General features: G+C 45.2%; 1 protein-coding gene across 3 annotated transcripts in view; it reads right to left on the bottom strand.

The window, feature by feature from the left end:
• The window catches only part of Rab27a (RAB27A, member RAS oncogene family), a 55863-nt gene that overhangs the window by 23929 nt on the left and 8950 nt on the right, over nucleotides 1-22984 (bottom strand). Inside the window, exons 1-2 of one of the 3 annotated variants that reach the window (XM_076926301.1) lie at nucleotides 12775-12993; nucleotides 1914-2088 (exon numbers count right to left, since the gene is read on the bottom strand). In XM_076926301.1, the coding sequence (XP_076782416.1) occupies nucleotides 1914-2066 (153 nt within the window). In that variant the 5' untranslated portion in view covers nucleotides 2067-2088; nucleotides 12775-12993. Of the gene's footprint in view, nucleotides 1-1913; nucleotides 2089-11283; nucleotides 11362-12774; nucleotides 12994-22984 lie in introns of those variants that run through there. The other 2 variants (XM_076926302.1, XM_076926300.1) reach the window with 2 other exon arrangements.

The following is a 22984-nucleotide window of genomic DNA, read 5'->3' as shown; positions in this document are numbered from 1 at the left end:
GGGCCAGTGACTTGCATCTATCATCCTAGACTTAACTACACAGCACACAGTACTACACTGGGTGGCTCCGTGTGGTTGAACCCTGAGACAGAAAACTGACTATGTAATGACTCCATCAGTTATGTGACCATGAGCATCTCTTAGGGTACTCATCTTTCTCAGTGAGTATAAGTCTCTGTCAGAGTCTCTGGCTGCTGGGTATGATGGCACATGCTTGTAACTCTGAGTCTGAGGCAGGAGAACAAGAGTTCAAGGTTAGCCTGGGCTACATAGAAAAACCTTAAAGTGATAAAATAAGGCTGGTAGTAGAAAGGGCCTATCGTGGGTTAAAGGGACTGACTAGTTCTGTCTTAGAAGCTCGGGACCATGCAGCTTCCCTGGCAGAATACACATGCTGAAGGCTCTTTGGTTTCAGCCTTATGTGACCTACCAGTAGCATCATAACTGGGTATTTTAAACAACACCATTGTGTTATGACTGTTGAAGTAATTATTTAAAAATCAGCCACCAGTGGCTCTGCCTAGCTCAGCCACCATGTTGCATAGCCAGAGGCCCTGTGCATGCCACAGCTATAAACGGCCAGCCAGAAACATCAGCCCTGCCACCCACGAGACGCCAGTGTGGGAGATGGCTCTGCAATCTTCCATGCTGTCTCTTCAAGGCTGGACATTGCCCAGACCATCCCAACATCCACGTGGGCTTGGTACAAATGAGACTCTAATGCTTAGATTATCCAAAGCCTTATATATTTAGTAATGATCAATAACAAGATGCCCTTACATTCAGAGGTGTGACCCAATACCCAACCTAGATATATCAACTACCTTTGACTGCTACAGACAAGTGAACATCAACCTCCATGCCTTAGCACCTCCTCTTCCTCTCTTTACTCCTCCCTCCTTAGCTCCTCCTACATATGACCTCCTGCCTTTCTGTCCCCGCATAAGAAGACTCTGCACTCCGATGGTCCTGTTAAACACAAACACCTGTACACACACACACACACACACACACACACACTTTCGTAGCACCATTCTGCAGCACACTGCATCACTGGTGGCATCCCACACTCCCATCCTTCCCTTGTTCTCCTGGCACACAGTGTTTGCTGTGGAGCTACGGGCTTCAGTTAAGAGAGCTGTGGTTGAAGGGGAGATGATGCCAATGTAAGAGAGACATTGCGAGGCCCAGCCCAGCCCAGCCAACAGAGCCAGAAAGAGCAAGATGGCTGACACATTTTAAGACAAAGGTAGACAGATCACTCTGTGGTATTCAGAAAGAAAGATATAAGCCAGGAGGGAAACAGGGGGAGTTACTAACAGAAATGTAGAAATGTTCACTGCCTGGCTCGAGACACGGCTCAGTGGTTAAGAGCATACACTGCTCTTGCAGAGGACCCAAGTTTGATTCCCAGCACCTACATTAAGTGGCTCACAAACATCTGTAACTCCAGTTCCAGGGGATCTAACACCTCTGGTTTCCATGGGTGTACACACACACACACACACACACACACACACACACACACACGGGGGTGGGGGAGAACAACCATACAGTCACAGGGACACACACACATATATGATTAAAAATAAGTTTGTTAAAAGAAAAAAAGTAATATGGACTTGAATTGTGTCCAAAGGGTTTTCTGTGAAGTGTCCTGAGCACAGCACACTTTATTTTTTTTTTTTAATTTATTTATTTACTTATTTATTTGCTGTACAGACCTGGCTGCTCTCACTCAGAGCTCTGCTTCCTGCCTCCAGCATGCTGGGATTAAAGGCGTGGATGGACACACCTAGCCACACTTTCCTAGGTACTGTAATTTTAGGTCTCAACCTTAAATTCTTAAATCCTTCTTAAATCCTTAAATTTGTTGACTCAGATTAGATTGTTATGAAGGGTGTAGAACTTACCACTCTCTTTTCCCTGAAATCAATGCCCACTGTGGTGATGAATCTGGAGTTGAACTTCCCATCAGTGTACTGGTAAAGTACACTGGTCTTTCCTACTCCAGAGTCTCCCAAGGCCAAAAACTTGATGAGGTAATCATAGTCTCCATCCGACATGATGGAGGACTCTGGGCTTCACCTGTAAGACACAAAGAAACAGGATTGTTAAAGTTCACCAGAAATACTAGAATTAGAACTGGAGGGATGGCTCAGTGGATGAAGCACTCGCCAAGCCAGGCTCTTATCCCTGGAGCCCATGTGAAGGTAGAGAGAGGAAATTCACAAGGTTGTCTGCTGATACATTCATACCATAGCATGTGAGCATACACACATACCTGTGCATGTTCACATGTTCTCTCTCTCTCTCTCTCTCTCTCTCTCTCTCACACACACACACACACACACACACACATACACACATACACACACACTCACATACTTTCACACTTTTAATTAAGGAAATATTAGAATTTTCCATTGTTAAAGTAACAATATTCTGTTCAATAAGTATTTGTTTGTGTGCTTTGTTGGGGGTTTTGTCCTTCTATCTGTCTGTCTGTCTGTTTGTTAGTGATTTGTTTGTAGTGATTTGTTTCTAGTGTTTGTTTCTAGTGTTTGTTGCTAGTGATTTATTGTTGAGGGAGGTCTCAGGTACTTCAGGTTGGCTTAGAACTCCTGATCCTCCTGCCTCCACCTCCCAGGTGCTTGGATCACAGACAGGATGCACCACCATGCTTGGCTTTCCACAAGTGCTTCTAAGTAACAGCCTGTCCTAGGGCTCCACGAGGGAAGGTAATGAAATGGTCATTGTCCCCAAGAACATAATAACCAGTGGGTGAGATGCTCTTGGAAATATAAATAACAGTTTAGGGCTTGGGGGTTGTTTTTTGGTTTTGGGGGTTGGCTTGTTTTTGGTTTTGGAGGGGTGGTTTTTTTTGAGATGGGGTTTCTCTGTGTAGCTTTGGCTCTCCTAAACTCAACTGTAGAATTATAAAGAAGGACACTCCAAGTGGGAATGTCAGTAGGACAGTTAATCACAGTCATGACAGACCACATAGAACAAAAGCCAGTGAACCAAGGAAGGGACAGGTGGGTGTGGTGGTGCACACCTGCAATCCTAGCAATCCAGAAACAGAAGCAGGAGGATTGCCCAGGACTTTGGAGCTAACCTGGCCTATGCAGTGAGTTCTCACCCAACCAGGGCTACATAGTGGGACTATCTCCAATAAGAGAAAGAAAAGAGAAAATTAAATGAGAAAAGAGATGCATAATCTTAGGCTAGAACAAAGAAGTAATTTCAGGCAGGAATCTAAATCTTAGGCTAGAACAAAGAAGTAGGCTTCAGATGTGAAAATGACTTTGGGCTAGGGCAGGGTAGTAGGCTCAGATATTTTGGTCATCCTGATAAGCCCTTAGAAACAGTGACAACAGGAGTGTTCATTGGGTTTAATGCCTTGCTAGTTCTTTAACTATTTGTGTTTATTGTCTTGCTTGTTCCTTGACTGTTTGCATCTATTGTATTGCTAGACCCTCAACCTAGAATTGACTTTAATACATGCATGTAATTAAAATGGTATAAAAGCAAAAAGGAAGGGGGTGATGGGATAAGGGATTCTAGGGAGGAGAAATGGGGAGAGGGGATGACATCTGAAATATAAATAAATAAAATATCCAATAAAAAAAGGAGAGAATAATGTACAGTGGTACATGCCTGTGACCCCAGTACCTGGAAGGGGTGGAGGAGCTGAGTTCAAGGCCAACTTGAATTGAGATATTGTCTCAATGAGAAAATGTGCAGACAGAGACAGATGGGACGGGTGGAATGGGTGGGGCAGGGCATAAGTGGTGACTCCCACTGCTCAGTGTCTGCAGGTCATCTTTTCAGTGCTAGATTCTGGTCTCTCTCCCTCTTTCCACTTGGACTTTAAGTAATTTCGTTTGTCTTACTCGTTTCCATATGGCTTGGTCCATAAAGTACTTACTGTGCAAGAGTGAGAGGCTGAGTTCTGATTCCCTAGCGCCCACATGAGAAGACAGGTAGGTCTATCCCTAACCCAATAACAGTGTGGGGATAGGCAGATCTGGCCAGCCAGATCTAGTGACTGGTGAGCTCCAGGTTCAGTGAGATACTCTGTCTCAAAAGATAAGGGGCAGAGGGCTGGAGAAAGACATATCACACCAACCTCTGACCTTCATATGCACATGTACACACACACACACACACACACACACACACACACACACACAGACTAGTGACATAAGCTTTTAAACTCAGCACTTGGGAAGCAGAGACAACCAGATCTCTGGGTTCAAAGCCAGTCTGGTCTTCAAAGTCAGTTCAAGGACCCAGGGCTACACACAAAAAGCTTGTCTTGAAAAACCAAAAAAGAGGAAGATGAGGAAGAAGAGAAGGAAGAGGAGGAAAAGGAGGAGGAGGAAGAAGAGATAAGACACTTTTAACTCACAGGTCAAATCGGTCTGATGGCTTCTATATACACTGTTATTATTTCCTACTTATTGGTCAGACTGCCTAGCTGTCACACTGTCTCAGGAAGTGGGTTCCATAGTGGAGTAGAAACTGGGTTTTCTAACAGGAAGTTGCTCAAAATTCTTCAAGATCAACTGAAACAAACTCCACCACAAAGGAGAAAATGTCCTCATCCCCAGCAATACCCATCCACGGTTGCTCTTCTCCTCTGCGCAGCTCTCACGATCTGCTTTTACCTTCTCCACAGATGCAGCGCACAATTCCAATCCAAAGAAAAACAGGTCTTTCACCAGGTATGGGGGGACCTGTGAGGGCAGGGGAGGCAGAGCCTGGCAGATTTCTGTGAGTTCAAGTCAGCCTAGCGGTCTCTGAAACATTCCAGGCCAGCCAGAGCTACATATTCACGAGCGCGCACACGCACGCACACGCACACACCTCTCCAGGAAAGCCCTGTTTACTCTCATTTCACATGTCAAGTGCTAACAAACTCCCTGACAATTAGAACAATGATCTTCTGTCCCCCTCACAGAGACACCTCTTCCTGCCTGTGAAAGGCAAGATCCACCCCCATTCATGTGAACATCAGATGCCCGCCATGCTGCTCCATTCCCTCACACTGTCTACTCGGGCCCTAGGCTCAACACTAGGTGCTTCCTGTTTGCAGGAATTAGTAGACCACAGGCAAGGATCTTCATTCTTCAACCTCACTTCTTCTACCCCTGTCTGCCGCCTCCACTTGGTGACTTAAAAATCCAAAATCCTCGCCCCCAAGAGCTGCTGTAGAGAACTTTCTCAGACAGCCCTAGTGCAGACCTGTGACCTCATACTGCAGACGGGACTGGCCCTGTGGATAAGGGCAGAGCCTCTACAAACATTCACAGTTCTGTTTGCAGGATAAGAAGGGTGACACTTTACTGAGGGGAGTCTGTCTGTGTTCAGAGGTTCCTCTTGCAGACACGGGACTTGGGATTAAAGAGCTCCCCAAAGGAGGACCACATGAGGATAGAGCCTGGCTTCATGTACACATATACAGGAGCTAAGCCTTGAGAGCAGATCCAGACAAGCTCCAGTCAGTTGAAGGGTGGGGGCTTCAAATGGAAACAAAGGGGCACTAGTTCTGCAATAGCAGCGACAAAGACCCTCTACCTGTTTTATTTGTTCTTTATGTTAATTTGGGAAAAGCTGGTCAGTCATGGACCTATGCTTTAGTTTTTTTGTTTGGTTGGGTTTTTTGCTTTGTTTTGTTTTTTCGAGACAGGGTTTCTCTGTGTAAACCTGGCTGTCCTGGAACTCACTCTGTAGAGCAGGTTGGCTCCGGCTGCCTCTGCTTCCCAAATGCTGGGATTAAAGGCGTGTGTCACCACTGCCCAGCTAGTTTATTTTTTGATTTACAATCATTCATATATATATATGAATGATTTCACCAGGTATGGGGGGACCTGTGGGGGCAGGGGAGGCAGAGCCTGGCAGATTTCTGTGAGTTCAAGTCAGCCTAGCGGTCTCTGATTATATATATATATATATATATATATATATATATATATATATATATGGAGAGAGAGAGAGAGAGAGAGAGAGAGAGGTTTTCTCTGTGCATCCCTGGCTGTCCCAGAACTTACTCTGTAGACCAGGCTAGCCTCAAACTCACAGATCCACTTGCCTCCTGAGTGCTGAAATTAAAAGCCTGTGCCACCACTGTTTTGTTTTTTCAAGACAGGGTTTCACTGTGTAGCCCTTACTATCCTGGAATTTGCTGTGTAAACCAGGCTAGTTTCAAACTCATAGATCTACCTTCTTCTGCCTCCTGAGAATTAATGTGTGTTCCACCACACTGTCTGTGTTTTTGTTTGGTTAGTTTGCTTTGTTTTTAAGAAAAATTAAACCCTAGGGGCTAGAGAGATGGCCTGGTAGCTAAGAATACCTGCTGCTCTTACAGAGGACCTGGGTTTGGTTCCCAGCACCCACATCAGCCCCTCACAAGCAACTGTAAATCTAGCTCTAGGATCTGACGCCCTCTTCTGGCTTCTTCAGACACTGCATGCAGGCACAAACCAATATATACAAAAATAAAAAAGAATTAAGATCTTTAAAAAAAGAAAGAATGGTTATATATAATACACCACCTCACACAACTGCCCTGAGGATGGAAAGACATGCTGTTTGTGGAATACCCAGCATTCAGTGTCATCTAACAGCCTGTGAGTCACAGTCCTGCAAAGAAATGCCCAGAACTTCATCTACATTAAAAAAGATTACTGAATTCGTAAGATGTGCCGAGGGCACTGGAACCTTGAGAATCACATATATGAGTTCCTCTCTCCTGGAGGAAGTACAGTTTCAAAACCTCCATCAGGGTCAAAAGCTCCAGGCACCTTCAGAGTGGACACACTCCCACTCAGTTGGCTTCTGCCTCCCTCTCCTTACACAAATATTTTCTCAAAGTGCTCTCCACCCCTATTCTCATCAGACGAACAATAGAAAGCACAGAACACCCATTTCCTCATCAAGAACCGCAAGTTAGATAAGTGCCAGAGAGGGAAAGAGCTTCCTTATTAAAAAAAAAAAAAAAGGAGGAGGGGCCTGGTGGTACATGCCTGGAATCCCAGCTACTCCAGAGACTAAGGCAGGAGGATAGAAAGGACAGCCTGGGCAATTTGGTGAGACCTCCACTAAAAATAAACACTGCAAAGGACCCTGAGGATACAGAGTGGGGGTAGAGCACCTGTCTAGCAGAGAGGGGCCTCAGGTTTAATTCCTAGTACCAAAACTAACAAACCCACAAATAAACAAAAATTCTAAACATAGCTAAATTGTTTTCCGGAGAGTAAAGGAGGGAGGTGGTTTCAGTTCAGACAAAATTGACCCTGAGACCCAAGAGGCTGATGCAGGAAAGGTTGCTGGGCCGTATGGCAAGACTGTCTCAAAGATAAGAGGGAAGCATTGTTTGGCAGCTGTCATATGCTACAAACAGCACTAGACATAGGTAATCTAACGTATTTATCATCCTTAGATCTATAGATTTCCGACATAGAGAGAGTGCATTCCCGAGTAGGGTTTGCACAGATCCAAATTCTAACTCTCCCTCTTCTGCCTTACCATTTGGTCCCATTGCTTAAAACTGACCTCACCTCTTCAATTGTAAACCAGAGTCAATAGCCACCGACCTTCATTGGGACATTCCTGATAAACAACACCCTGGCAATAAGCAACTGAGGGGAATCTGAGTCCATTTTTTTTTTTTTATTATTTTTACTTTGTAAAAAAGCTTTTGGCTTTTGAGATTATAATTCTATAATTTCTCCCTTCCCTGTCCTCCAAGCCTTTCCTTATGTCCCTCCCTGCTCTCTTCTTTCATTAAGTGTTACTGCATATATGTGTGTATATGATATATACACTTTAGCTTGCAACTTCAGATGGCAGTCCATCATGTCGGGAAGTGACAACGGCAGGAACTGGAAGAAGCTAGTCATACCATATCCACGGTCAAGAGCAGAGAGGATGAATACATGCATGCATGCTTGGTGGTCAACTTTCCCCCTACCCCTTGTACAGCCCAGGGTTCAAACCCAGGGATGGCTTAAACATATCAGGTAAGACTTGCTCATAGGCTGCCTTGATCTTGAGAATCCCTCACTGAGACTCTTCCTACGTAATTCTATGTCTTGTCAACTTGACAAGTAATGCCAGCCGTTATAAGAACCCTACGAAGCACAGAGACGTGACTTTGTTTGTTTGTTTTTTGAGACAAGGTTTCTCTGTATAGCCTTGGCTGTCCTGGAACTCACTCTGTAGACCAGGCTGGCCTCGAACTCAGAAATCTGCCTGCCTCTGCCTCTGCCTCCCAAGTGCTAGGATTAAAGGTGTGCGCCATCACTGCCTGGCAATATCTATCATTTATTGATAAAGCCTCTTTGAGGATCAGAGAATGCATATATATTGGGATTTGGGAAATTTACCAAAATCTGGGAGTGTAGTACTTATTATGGTTTGTGACAAGTACCTCTTGTTTATATACTGTCTAATGGGAGGAGGATACAACCTTCCATGTGTAGAATAGAGGTGTGGCTGATTGACTTCCTGAGTAATTCCTTAAATAGCCCAGAGGCAGCCACACACTGCACACAGCCATATGTCACTGTCATGAAACACCAGCCCACAGCTGAGCACGCCTCCTAATGAACCTTGAAGCTAGGCTGTCTCCAAGAATTTGATGAAAAAAAAAAAAGAAGTGAAAAGTCTACTCCCAGTGGGTGGCTGCTTTTCTGTAGGGACAATGGAGACAGTGAAGAACAGGGCCCAGAGCCAGGATCCTCTACAGGACAACAGATACCACACCCTCCTGGGTAAAGTGAGCAGCAAGAAGTCTGGGTGTGGTGGATCAGCTAAGTTAGAGCTGTTCATCACTGCAGGCAGGTCAGGGCCTGAACCCCATGTTACAGCTGTAAGCCTGGTGCTTTCCACGCAAGCTAAAGAATGGCACTTAAACCACATTCCTCAAAGATAGGACAGAAAACCTTCTCCAAGCATCCTGGGAGTACAGGAGCAATCTAAGCCACCTGGAATGCAGGCTACCTTCAAATCTATCTAGAGGTTCTGAAGCCACCAAATGTGGGGGGTTACTAAGCTGGAGACCACAACCAAACCCACCCCCCAGGCCTGCTGCTCAAGGCGGAACTGTTAGAAACGGCACCCAAAGCAGAGGGTATGGGAATGGAAGGACCTGGAGTCGGAAAGAGAATCTCTCAACACTCTACAACATACACGCCTTTCTGATACCCAGGTGGGGATTCTGCTAAGATTCCTCTTGGAACATGAGCCCGGGTGACGAAGCGCTGCCCCCCACGCAGCTGCAGCGCATCAGTGGCGGCCATCCGCTAGGGAAACGCACCAGATCAAGAAGCAAGCCCCTCAACTCTGTGAAGGGGCAACGCTGCTTCTCTTGTTCTAAGAAAAAAACCTAACTCTAAATGAGACCATTTTCTCAGTTCTACCGAGAACTGAGAAAATGGTCTCATTTAGAGTTAGGCTTTTTTTTTTTTTTAAAGACTTATTTATTTAATGTGAGTACATTGTAGCTGTCTTCAGACACAGCAGAAGAGGGCATCGGATCCCACTACAGATGGTTGTGAACCACCATGTGGATGCTGGGAATTGAACTCAGGACCTCTGGAAGAGCAGTCGGTGCTCTTAACCACTGAGCCATCTCTCCAGCCCCTAGAGTTAAGTTTTTTTAAGAAAATGAGGGTTGTACGTTTTCTCATCCATAGAGGAATTGGGTCCTGGGTATTTAACACCCAGCTCTTTTTGCACCCGTTCATTTACACACCAGGGTGTTACTTTCAGCGTTTTTTAAGGAGTGGTGTTTCCAGTACGCTGTAATCAAATCTGACTTCTTCAACATGAGATCAAAGTAGGCTTTTAAGTTCTCTGTGGGGAATCCTGCACTCCTACCCTAACACCCCGCCCCTAAGGAAAAGCTGCACCATTGGCTTGGCACAGACATGCTCACAAAGGCTGCTCTGGTGGACCTTATCCAGCTCCCTTCCATCACATCCTAACCAACCTCATTAAACAGAGCTAGTCTGCATCCATGGAAACAAGCTCTTCAGGTCCATGGTGCCCCTCCCCCCTCAACATTTCCAGCTGGCTTCCCTGTGTCTGCCTGCCACACGCTCATGTAGCTCTCTGACAGCCAACCTGAGCGCACTCCCCATGAGTCCATCTGCTGTCTTCTTCATCTTTGGCCTCTCTTGTCCCACATCTCCAGATTTTCTTCCCAAAAGCTGACCTGAGAGTTACACCGCCAACCACCCAACACCTGCTTTCCTGGAAACAGCTGTTGGGCAAACCTCTACATATTCAACCCTCTCAGTAAGTTCCCACAAGGCTGGGTCTCTAGGAAATTCTACTTTTCCACTAAGAGAGAGTTTTCCCTCACTACATATGAAGGGAGCACCTAACAGACTCAAGCGTCCCAACACTGTGCTGGTTTGGGGTTCACCACGGCAAAACAGAGAGGGCAGAAGGTGCAGTTATCACAAGCTTGCCCCTTAGTCGCTCTAAAGATTTCCACATTCACTAACCCAGTTCTTATAAAAGATAAGAAATAAAAACCAGTGTAATTGACTCAGAGAATCAACCTGTTGTCTAATGTTTAAATGCTACTAAAATAGAATTCTTTTAAAAATGATTATTAGGTTCTCAATCACCATCTGAAAAGAAAACATTCTAGAGTAACATTATTGAAAACAGCTCTGGGCCTGAAGAGGTAGATCAGAGGGCTTAGAGCACTTGTTGCTTTTGCAGAGGACCCAGGGTTGACTCTCAGTGTTCACGTGGTGGCTCACAACCATCTATAATTCCAGTTTCAGGGGATGACACTCTCTTCTGGCTTCTAAGGGCACCAGACAAAACATTCATACACATAAAATAAATCTAAAATTAAAAAAAAAAAAAAAAAAAAAAAAAAAAAAACAGTTTCGAAATGGAGGGCGCAGTAGACCACAGCTTTGATCCCAGCACTCAGGAGATTCCAATCCAAACTGGTAGTCTGCAGAGCAGGTTCCAGGGCTACAGAGAGAAATCCTGTCTCAAAAAAAAAAAACCAAAAAAACAAAACAAACAAACAAAAACAAAAAACAAAGACAAAGACAAAAGACAGGACTTCCTTTCATTAGTAACAGGGGTGGGACCTTAGAATCCCAAGCCTCTGCCATTAGCCATCAGCAAGTCTGTCTGCTAGGCTTTCTCTCTACTGTTTTATTCTCTACAATACATATTTACCACCACCCCCCCCCCAACATCAGTCTTTAATAGATGAATCTAAAAGAATGAAAATAAACTTACCAAGAGGACAGGGCTGATCACACACTCTCCTTAAGCAGTTTCTAGGCAGACTGCCTCTGTCTACCTTTCCTATGTAGCTGTGTGTTCTTAGAACTGTTTGCCTGTCTATCAGCATCTGTTTGTAGACCGGGCGTGCCTGGCATTCACTTATGCAGAGCAGTGCACAGACACCCGCTCATTTCCCTCAGCCTGTTAGACTGCAGTATGCATTATTGTTGTTACTGTTAGTTTCTAATTCTTCCACATGGTAATCAGCAAATATTGCCTGCATGATGCCAAACTTGGAGGAATTTCAGATGATTTTTTTGTATTACGTTTTGATTGTGGTATATTCCAGGTAAGCACTAGTCCATAGGCTCATATTTGAAAGTCTGGTTCCCGGTTAGTGAAGTGTTTAGGAAGGATTAGGAGGTGTGGCCTTGTTGGAGGAGGTGTGTCACAGGAGTGAGGTTTCAAACACCTACTCCAAGCCTAGTGCCGCCCTCCCCCCCCCCCCAACCTGTGGGTCAGCTGCAAGGATCCTCTGTAGAATCATCCAATGCTCTTAACCACTGACCTACCTCTCCAGAGCTCTCCAGCCTGTGAAAGGCAGATCTTTAACTTGTGATAGTATTGAAACCTCTTAAACACATCTGTTTCAAGTTGAATTATCATTCCCCCAAATTGTCACAGGAAAGTACGAATTTGCAGTACCTCAGGATACAACCTCTTTCATAGCTAGAACTTCTAATGGAGGTTGTCAGATGTTAAGAGAGATCAGAAGGGTGAGAGTGAGACCAGCCTGGTCTACAAAGCCCGTTCCAGGACAGCCAGGGCTACATAGAGAGATCCTGTCTCAACAGACCAAAAAGAAAGAGAAGAAAATCTGAATCGGTGAGATGGCTTGCCTCCTCAGGCTTGGAAACCTGAGTGCTAGCCCTAGAACTCATGTAAAAAGTGGGGACGGGAGCAGATAGCGGTAATCCCAGCACTGGGGAAGCAGAGATAAGATCCTAGGTGTGCTGGTTAGCCAGTCTCACCTGACTTATGAGCTTCAGGCTCCATGAGAGACCTTGTCTTAAAACATAAAGTGAAAACCATAGAGGAAGATATCTGAGGTTGACCTCTGGCCTCCAGGAGCACAAGCATTGGGACACACACAGAGGAAATTGGGATTGGGTCCCCAACATGCACAGAGGGATGATGACATGCAGACTCATGAGCAGAGGTCAGGAATGGAGTCTCCCTTGACAGTCTCAGGAGGATCCATCCCTGCCAACACCCTGATCTTGGGTGACAATACATTCACATGTTGGAGTGCCACCTACATCAAATTGCCCAAAGTGCCAAAATTTATATTGGACTCAGACTCCGCCCACCCCCACCCCCAAGCTCTGAAATAGGGCCCTGGCCTTTCAAACCTAACAAAATTAACCATTTAAGTGCCTGGAAGTTGGCATGGCAGATCTCAAAAACATTATAAGAACAAATAAGAAGAGATGCAAACCATACCTGAGAGAGCCCGTTGTGTTTTCTAAACCTCTAGCCAGGAGTTGCCAACACACCAACTGACAACTTGGAATCACATCTGTTGGTCCCCAAGGTCACTTTGAGTCTAATGTTACAACAAAGAGAAACGGTAAAGGCCAAACGGCCAACTTAGGAGAGTTTTTTCCAAAGACTCTTGAAAAGCTGTCTATCCTACAGGCTTTCCAAATCAGACTTCTCCACAGAAACCCACAGTCTGGCTAATGAGTCTCAGCTGCTCGTCATGTGGCTGGGCCAAGCAGTCAAGTGATTTCCCCAGGTCAGGCTTCTTAGATCCAATCCAACAGGCTCTCACACAGAGCAGCAGACTTTGGGGGGGGGGGGGAGTGCTGGCACTCTTAACTTTCCCCCACCATCAAGAAAGTGCATTTGCTTTCTTAACTGCAGTTTCTTTACCATGCAATGCAATGCTTGGTTCAGACAGACAGAAGATGGATGAGCACGTGCAAGTGGCCAGCCAGAGATAAATCAATCAGAGTCTTCTCCCACATTGCAGGAGAGATGTGGCCTCCACCTGCTCCAAGGCTTCAGATCCAGTGATAAAACATTCTCCAGAGGAGTCTACCCTCACACCCACTAGCACCTCAAAGTCAGCAGGTTCTGCCTGACCTCAGAGTGCCTGCCTTGCTCCCCTTCCTGCTGCAGACCTGCTTCTCCTCCTCGGTCTTCAGGAATGCCCTTCAGGGTCCTCAGTTGCCCATCCCTCTCCTCCTCTCTGATTTCCAATTGGCCACATCTTTCCTGAGTTCACCGTCATCTGTTTTACAATTTTATTTCTGGTCTGGGTGGCCGTGACTAAACGCTTATTTGGTATTCTGGCTGCAAACATGTCAACACCTCTCTCTGATCCAGGCCCCTCATGGTGCTCAAATTGTTCTTTCCACAATCACTTCCTCCATAAAACCTGGGGGGGGGGGGGGGGGGGGGGAGGGGAGGAGAAGACTCTGCAGTTAAGGCCTTGCAGAGCTTGTGAGCTGCTGTGTGGGTCGTGGGAATTGAATCCAGGTCCCCTGGATTATGTGCTTGCAGAAAAATAAAAACAAATTATTTAAAATTTTTATTTAGTTGTGTGTGTGGTTTTCTTTCTTCCTTTCTTTTTTGTCATTATGTGCATCACGTGTGTGCAGGTGCCTGAGGAGGTGAGAGGAGGGTTTCAGAGCTCCTAGAATTACAGGCGGTTTTGAGTGGCCCAGTGTGAAGTGAACCCAGGTTCTCTATGAGAGCAGCAGGCACTCTTAACTACTGAACCATCTCTCCAGCCCCAAATAAATAAACACATTTAAAAATGAAGAACAAAGACAATATGATCAACAAGATGTTTGTCAAAGATCAACCTTTTCATGACAAAAGTTCTCAAGAAATTAGTTATAGGGGGAATCCCCCTCACCACAGCCATGGACGCATGAAACACGAAGCCACGCCTGCCTACATCATTCTCAAGTGCTGAGCTACTGAAAACCTTCAAGACTAAGGCCAAGACAGACACTCACACTCACCATTGCCCTTCAGCATGGTCCTGAAGGTCACAGCTGGATAAGCCAGGAGAAAGGAACTAAAGCATCCATCCCAGTAAGAAAGGAGGAGCTGAGAGTGGAGCTCACAGCAGAGTGCTTGCCCTGAGTTCAAGTCCCAGCACTACAAATAACAAGTAAATAATCTGTCTTTGTTGGCAATATGAGCTTATGGACAAAGAACCCAAAAATTATACACATATGCTTCTCTCTCTCTCTCTCTCTCTCTCTCTCTCTCTCTCTCTCTCTCTCTCTCTCTCTCTCTCTCGGAAGATGGAACCTGGGCACAGCCAGGCACATTTATAATCACATACTCAGGAGCCTGAGGTAAGAGGACTGTCACAAGTCTCAGCCTGGCCGGAGACACAGTAAGACCCTGTCGCGAACAACAACAACAAAAAAAACACAGCACAACATAACAAAACAAAACCCAACAAACAGAAGAGAAGGTGGCATTGCACTTCCTGATTTCCAACTATTACAAAGCTAAGGCTAGGCACAGTGGTGCACGCTTTAGTCCTAGCACCAGGAGGCAGAGGCAGGATCTCTGTGAGTTCAGGGCTGGCCTGGTCTACAAATTAAGTTCCAGGACAGGACAACCAGAGCTACAGAGAGAAACCTTGTCTCAAAAACCAAAAAAACAAACAAACAAAAAAAAAACAAAAACAAAAAAAACAAAAACAAAAAAACAAAACAAAAAAAAAGAAAGAAAACCTAAAACTATTACAAAACTATAGTAATTAAACAGAACACACTGCCACAACAAACTAGAGGTGCAGAAGAGAGAACTCAGAAACAAACTCACACTATGGTTACTTAATTTTCAATGAGAGAGCCAAGCACACAGAGGAAACGAGAGACTCTTCAACAGTGTGGAGAAAAGTGGCTACACAAGAAGAGTTAAACTACACACACATCAACTTAGCATAGAATGAAGTCTCCCCCCTCCCCCAACAGCTCTTATTTTGTTCAGATAACAGCCTGGTTTACATGGTCAACAACATCCAAATATGAATTCAAAATAAATCAGACGTTAAAGACTGGTCTTCAAACATCATCACCATGATCCCGTGTCTGCCAACAGTCTCTCCAACATAAAACCACATTCATACCTCAGTGGCCACTGAAGGATGCAGCACGGTGGCCTTAACTGGGAGCTGTTTGACGCGCTCAGCTTTAGCTCAGCACTTCGGATCTTTTTATCAGGCTCTAAATAGCTGTAGGGAGCTCGGGCGGGATGAGACAAGCTCAACCTGGGTACAGAATCAAAACATGGGCAATCAAGGCTTCCATAAGTCAAAGCAGTGTTCACCAGTACAGGGGCTTGGGGGTAGGGTAGAGTACCTCTCAAAGTTATGAATGAACTTGGCCATGGTCTAACATGGAAAGTCTGTCACCCCAACCTCAGCTGACTCTGGAATAAAGGAGAGGCCTAAAATTGTAAAAATCCTAGAAGAAACCAGAAAAAGCCACATACAAAAATTAAATTAAATTAAATTAAAAAAAAAAAAAAAACTGGTAGTGGGGCTGGTTAAGAGCACTGGCTGCTCTTCCAAAGGTCATGAGTTCAATTCCCAGCAACCAAGATGGTGGCTTGCAACCATCTGTAATGGGATCTGATGCCCTCTTCTGGTTGTCAAGGACAATGTGCTCATAGACATACAATAAATAAATCTTAAAACAAACCAAAACAAAACAAAAAAGACTGGTAGATAAGTCTTTTGTTGCAGGATGATTGTTAAGCCAGCCTGGGCTGCTAAGCCAGCCTGGGCTACAGGGCAAATCCTAGAGCAGCACAGGCTACACGTTGAGAAACTCTGTCTCAACATAAAACTAAACCAAAACTTCTGTGTGACTTGTCCATGGAGAGGAAAGGGTCAGAAGTTGTATGTGTGTGGGAGAGGTATCTGGGAAAACGAACTAACCACTCTTATTCCCCAATATAGTAGCTGGCAAGAGACAGCACCTAGTGGCCACGGCAATATAAGTGTGTCATTTAGAGCCTACATGTGTAAGGACTGGCAAAAGCAGCAAACTGGGTGACAAGGGAGCTGGAAACGGCTGGAGGTGGAGAGCCTGCTGGTTTGTTTTTTAAACATAAGCCTTGTAGAAGAATATTTGTGTATAATCTTTTTTTAAAGATTTATTTATGTACATGCTTTATCTGCATGTACACCGAATGAAGAAGACATCAGATCCCATTACAGATGGTTGTGAGCCACCATGTGGTTGCTGGGAATTGAACTCGGGACCTCTGGAAAAGCAGTGAAGTGGTCTTAACCATTGAGCCATCTCTCCAGCCCCCATTTGTGTATAATCTTGATTTTAAAATTAATTAATGCAAAACAAAATGTGTTTGTTTTTCTTGAGTGATTTAAGACATCATACTAGACATCCCAAACCGGCCACTCTGAATCTCCAAGATTGAGTTCCTACTCTGATGGAAGACCTGGGCTCTAGGGGAAGGTTGACTGGCTTTGATGCACAAACTTACCACTTTGAGAAAATTAGCCAAACTTTCTGTCTCACTGTCCCATCTGTGAGTCAGGAAAGCTGATAGGATGGTGTTATATGGACTGAATTATGCAATGCCTATTAAGTACTGAAAGCGAGTTATGGGGACAGTGACATGGCTCGCTGGGTACAGGTAACACAGCTAGACTGAGTTTGAACCCTGGGAATCCCATGGAGGAAGAAGAAAATCAACACTTTCGTACATATGCTGTGACACAAAAGAGCCTACACGCACATACACACACTTACATAAAAGTTTTTTAAAAATCTGTTTGGTGTGAGGTATATGATTAGCAAAAGCCATTATCACAAAAGCTAATTTGCTTCCGTAACAAACGGCTCCTTTTCATGTCTTTTATTGGTTTGTATTTCATTTTCCCCTCCCCCACCCATGCTGTCTATCAGCCAGCTGTCCCTCAACACAGTCAATGTGCCCTTCTAGAACAAGCTCTGCCATCTTCCAGCGTGCTGTTGCTCAGTCGTTGGGGACCAGGTCACCAGAGAACCAAGCTTCCTGAGCAGCAGGTGGCAGAGAGGGACGAGGGCACAGAGACATGTCTCAGAGGCCTGGACTGCATCCGATTGGAAGTTTCCTTTTAGCAGGCATCTGTGTGATGAACAGAACCCTGTGGGCTCACCTCCTCACGGCCACCTGTGGGTCAGGAGGCTGCTGGCATGGCAACCGACTCTCCCAGTTTGCAAAGATGATCAGATTTAAGTCGATGAAAGGCCCATGACCCTGAAAAACCAACCCTGTCCCTGACCTGGATCTTAAATGGTAAAACTAAAGGTGCTGGCTATTTTGAAAGGCTGTTGAGGCCTAGATGAGACACTGTTTCCATAATTCCTCCCACACTTGGTAGCGGTGGTTCCAGCTGCACCCAGGCAAGTGGCTCTAACTAGGGTGAGGAAACATTCTTAGTGAGAAAACAGGCAACTTGCTCTGTGCACAGGTGCCTTCCTGGAAGTCAGATGCTGAGTTTCTTTCTTTTTGGCTTTGTATTTTTTGTGCTAGAATCTCACTATACAGCCTTGGCTGGCCTGGAACTCACTATATAGACCAGGCTTACCTCAAAATACAGAGATCTGCCTGCCTCGGCCTCCCAAGTAGTGGGATTAAAGGCCTGTGCTACCACCCCTTGCCAATGCTGGTTTCTCATGAAATTTTCTCCATCTCTGTCCTATACAATGTGTGTCAGGATTAAGACATACTTAAAAATTTAATAGTTGGGACCAGAGAGATAGCTCAGTGGTTAAGAGCACTGGCCGTCCTTGCAGAGGACCTGGGTTCCCAACATTGACGGGGTGACTCATAACCACCTGTAACTCCAATTCCAGGTGATCCAACACCCTTTTCCGGCCTCAAAGTCTCTGTGCACACATGGCATACAGACAGACAGACATTCAGGCTCACACTCATAACATACACATAACATAAAGATAATAAATCTTTCAAAAAATGTTTAATAGTTCAGTAACACTAACCACTCTACTCTACAAAGACTGGAGTTTCTGTGTTTTCATGCTAGTTTCCCTTTTCCCCACTGTGAGAGTTTTAAGTAGTGTGTGTGTGTGTGTGTGTGTGTGTGTGTGTGTACGCTTCAAGAGTTCTCCACCTTGGTTTTGTTTTACAACTTACTACATCTTCATTCATCTATTTTGTATGCAGGTGGTCTGTGTGGTTGCCCACACTGGGGCCTCCTTGTGGAGAAAAAGGACAGCTTGGGTCAGGCTTGGGAGCAAGCAACTTGACCCATTGAGCCGTCTTACTAGCCCCTTGTTTCTTCTTTGATTTTAGATGAGACAGTGTCTCACTGACTTGCCACCTGAAGGTCTAACTAGGCTGGCTGGCCAGCAAACCCCTGTCTTTGTTTCCCCAGTGCTGAGATTATAAGCACACCATTTTTGCTTTGGTTTTGTTTTTTGTTTGTTTGCTTATTTTTGTTTTTTGAGACAGGGTTTCTCTGTGTAGCCCTGGCTGTCCTGGAACTCACTCTGTAGACCAGGCTGGCCTTGAACTCATGGAGATCTGCCTCCCAAGTGCTAGAATTACAGGTGTGCAACACATGCCCAGCTCAGGATTTTTTACATGGCTCTGGGAATTGAACTCAGGCCTTTATGCTTGGCAGTATGCACTTTATGGATTAGACACGGTCTCAGTACTGCCTTGGGGTATTTATTGTAGTAACAGTTTCTAAACTTTCCAATTCCTAGACATTAGCATGAACTCACAAAGGACACCCGGCATCACACCTGAAGTTGGTTTTCAATTTGTGTCTTACTTTCCTCCTTCACAGCAGTGCCAAGCCATTTAGTGTCCCACTGAGCTGCCAAATGACTCTCTCCGTCACTCCCATCTGAAAAATAAAGACTCTTATCTCTGAGCACATGAAACCCCATTTCTGACCTCAAAGCTGAAGCAATTCATTATTCCACAGATGTTAACTGCAGCTCAGAGGAAGTTGCTCACATCTGAGATCCCCACGAACACAAGGACAAAGTTGCCATAGGAAAAGTTACAAAAGGGTGAGGGTGGGGTGAATAACAGAAAAGATCACAAGTTACTCAAAACCAACACATGGCCTGACCTCCCAACAGAGGCATGGGAGACTTCTCTTGGCTACAAAAGCCCTCTTCTGTTTGTTCTCATATTCTCCTGCTAGTTTCCCAGTCAGCACCCAAGACCTGTGAGCACAAAACAGCACCACAAAACCTCCAGAAGCCTCGAGGATGGTCTGTGCTAACCAGCTAGGGCAGGAGACTTACCCCAGATGGGGTTTTCCCAGGTGTGGTCAGATACCCATGGGAAGGAAGACTCTTCTGAGCATTTGATGAAACCCCCCAAGCTCTGAGCCCCAACCGGGCCTCTGAATCAGGACTTCAGGGCGACCTGGGAAATCTGCAATTATCAGTAGTTTGCCAGGGGCTCCCTGGTGCTGTATAAGGTTTGAGAGCCACTGTACTGGGAAGACAATGTGCAGAGACATGACTAGGTGAGAAGCCTGGAGGGGAAGGCCCTGTTCAACCTCCACCAACCCCAGGTCCCAAATCTGTAAAACAGATCATAGTATGTCCTTAGCAGGATCCCTGTGAAAACAAAATACCAAATAAGTGCCCCAAGCCCAGTGCCTCACCCACAGCAGGTGCTGGGCAGGACTTTGTCTCTTCTCCACCTTGTGTGATATTCCTAAGAAAAGATCCTAAGGACAGCTCAGGATTTGAATAGGTGTTCCTAAGCAAACCAGATGGCGTGCTTAATAAGTTACGGCTTCCACCTTCCTGAGTCACCAACTGTCAGCAGTGTCAAGGAAAGACTGGGCTATGACCCACAGACCGAGTTCTTCCGCTTTGTGGACACTGGGATTACCTTGGTAGTTTTAAAACACAAGCTCTTTGCTCACCAGCTTCAGATCCAGCAGCTCTGGGGTGGGGCTGTGAATTTGCCTCCATGGCACATTCTCAGGTGGTGTTCACATTGCTGGGCTCAGGAGAACTTAGGCAAGGCTTTCCTCTACAGCCCCACATCTAACACCTAATTCACAGGACACCATGTACCGGAAAGGAAAGCTGTGCCTCAGGGTTTCCTGTTTGACACCAGCTTGGCTAGTTACAAGTCAACATAGCAAAAAGTAATGAGTCAACAATTTTGGAGGCTCTGTGTGCTACATCTGCCCCGAAAATCTTTTCTTACTGTTTTCTAAATGATGCAGAGAGGTGGGGGGGTTCCATGTCCCTGGCTCACATTTTCTGAGCCATAGTTTAGTACCTCAGGGTAGAGAGCATCATCACTGGGTCCCAGACCCAGCTGGCAAGTCTTTTTAAATAAAAACTGATTTCTTTGGGCTGAAGAGACAGTTCAGTGATTAAGGACAGTTGCTGTCTTTTAGAGAACCTGCGCTTGAGTCCCAGCACCCAAACCTGCTGACTTAATAAGACGAGGCTTCCATGTTGCAGAAGCCAAGGTCAGCAATGTTAAAGAGAGATCAGGTTCACTCACACCCTCCGTAACTCCAGTCCTAGGGGATGCAGTGTTCTCTTCTGGCCTTCTTGGGCACTGTACATAATTGGCACATATACATACATTCAGGCCAAACACTAATACACAACAAACAAACAAATAAAAACACTGATTCCCAAGGCCTAACCTCAAACCTAACAGATTACAATCACGGGAGGAGACACATTACATGCTGCTTTTTAGGGAGGCTTTAAAGAGACATGATGACACTGTCATGTGACTCACCGTGCTTGCCTCTCTGGCTCCTTGCAGCATAAAGCCCTGGGTAGTTGATTCTTTGACCTTACACCATCAGTGCTTACAATGCCTTTCTCTTTCTGTGTTTGCTCTCTGGGGGGATTAGGATGACTGTTGTTGTTGTTTAAGAGAATGCCTGCCAGGCGGTGGTGGCGCACGCCTTTAATCCCAGCACTTGGGAGGCAGAGGCAGGCGGATTTCTGAGTTCGAGGCCAGCCTGGTCTACAGAGTGAGTGCCAGGACAGCCAGGGCTACACAGAGAAACCCTGTCTCGAAAAACCAAAAAAATAAAAAAAAATAAAAAGAGAATGCCTGAGCTATTTGAGGGGGTGGGTGGAGTGATAGCTCAGTGGTTAAGAACACTGACTGCTCTTACAAACGGACATAGGTTCAATTCCCTGAGCTTACATGGTGGCTCCCAACCATTGCATCTGTTAACTTCAGTTTCAGGATCCAACGCCTTCTCTGGGCACAGGCTAAATATTCATACAAATAAAAAATAAAATGAATCTGAAAAAAAGGGATATTTTCTATGTACTGATAAACTGGTATTCTGGATTTAGCTTTTAAAATAAAGTTCAGGGACTAGAGAGACCTCTCTGTGGTAAGGAGTGCATGGTGCTCTTGCAGAGGACCTAGGTTTGATTCTCAGCACCCACGTGTGAGCTTACAACTACCTTTAATGCCAGATCCAAGAGATTTGACACCCTCTTCTGGCCTCTGAAGGTACCAGGTACACACATGGTACATAGACATACATGCAGGCAGTCATACATAAGCAGGCAGTCATACATAAACATCATATAATGTACGATGTATAAGAAAAAGAAAGCAGACATCTCTGATTGCCTGTTCCCTTATTCACCTGTTAATTATTAACTTAGCATGTACCACCTTCTAGGTCAGTGGCACTCAACCTGTGGGTCACAACCCCTTTGGAGGAGGTTGCATATCAGATCTCCTACATATCAGATATTTACATTACGATTCATAACAGTAGCAATATTACAGTTATGAAGTGGCAACAGAATAATTGTATGGTTTAGGGTCAGCACAACATGAGGGACTGAAAACAGCTGCTTTAGGTAATTTCTAGGTAGTCAGTCACAGTGGCTCACACAGAGAGGACATTAGCCAGAAGAGACAGGCCACAAGCAAGATAAACATAGAATAATCTCAAATTGCAAGAGATACTGTAGAGATAGTAACACAAAGTGGCTGACAACACCAAGTGGCCATAGAGACAATTCTAGCAGAAGCTATCTGTGGACCGACAAAAAATTCACTGTGAAGGACAAATAGAACCATTGTGGCAGACACTTCTGGGAAGCTTTAAGTCAAGATTCTAAGATACTTGGCCATTTCAAACAGTTTCAAGGAAGATGCCTCAGTGGTTAGTAAAATTCCATCTGAAAGTCCCTGTCGGGGTTGAAAGGCAGCTCAAGGGCCTAGCTTGCATGCAGCCCTGAGTTCAGTTTCCAGAATACCCAGAAGTAAGGATAGGACAACTGGAAGTTCAAGGGTTTCAATGACAGTCTGGGATACCTGATAGTCTATCTATGAATGAATGAATGAATGAATGAATGCCACTTCCTTTGAGCACTCAAACAACACAACTTTTGGACTGCTGACCTTGCAGCCGGTTACAGTGAAGAAATATCTGCCTAGACACATTAAAAAGGTTCCTTCTGGAATCCTCCCCGCTGTCAATCACCCAGTAGTATAGTACCTAGCTTAGGACCTAGGATACTAAGGGAAAACCAGGCTAGCCACAGGATTTTCAGGGCCCCTTCCAACCAGATCTAAAGTTAAACAATTCTGTCAGTGTAACCAGTGAGGTTTCTTTATCTAGGCAGCAAAATGGGCTGAAGAGTTAGGAGGCTTCCATTACTGA

The sequence above is a fragment of the Arvicanthis niloticus genome, chromosome 27 (assembly GCF_011762505.2).
Source record: "Arvicanthis niloticus isolate mArvNil1 chromosome 27, mArvNil1.pat.X, whole genome shotgun sequence".
Classification (NCBI taxonomy): Eukaryota; Metazoa; Chordata; class Mammalia; order Rodentia; family Muridae; genus Arvicanthis; species Arvicanthis niloticus.
The sequence above is the reverse complement of the archived record's forward strand: the minus strand, read 5'-3'. Positions and strand labels throughout refer to the sequence as shown.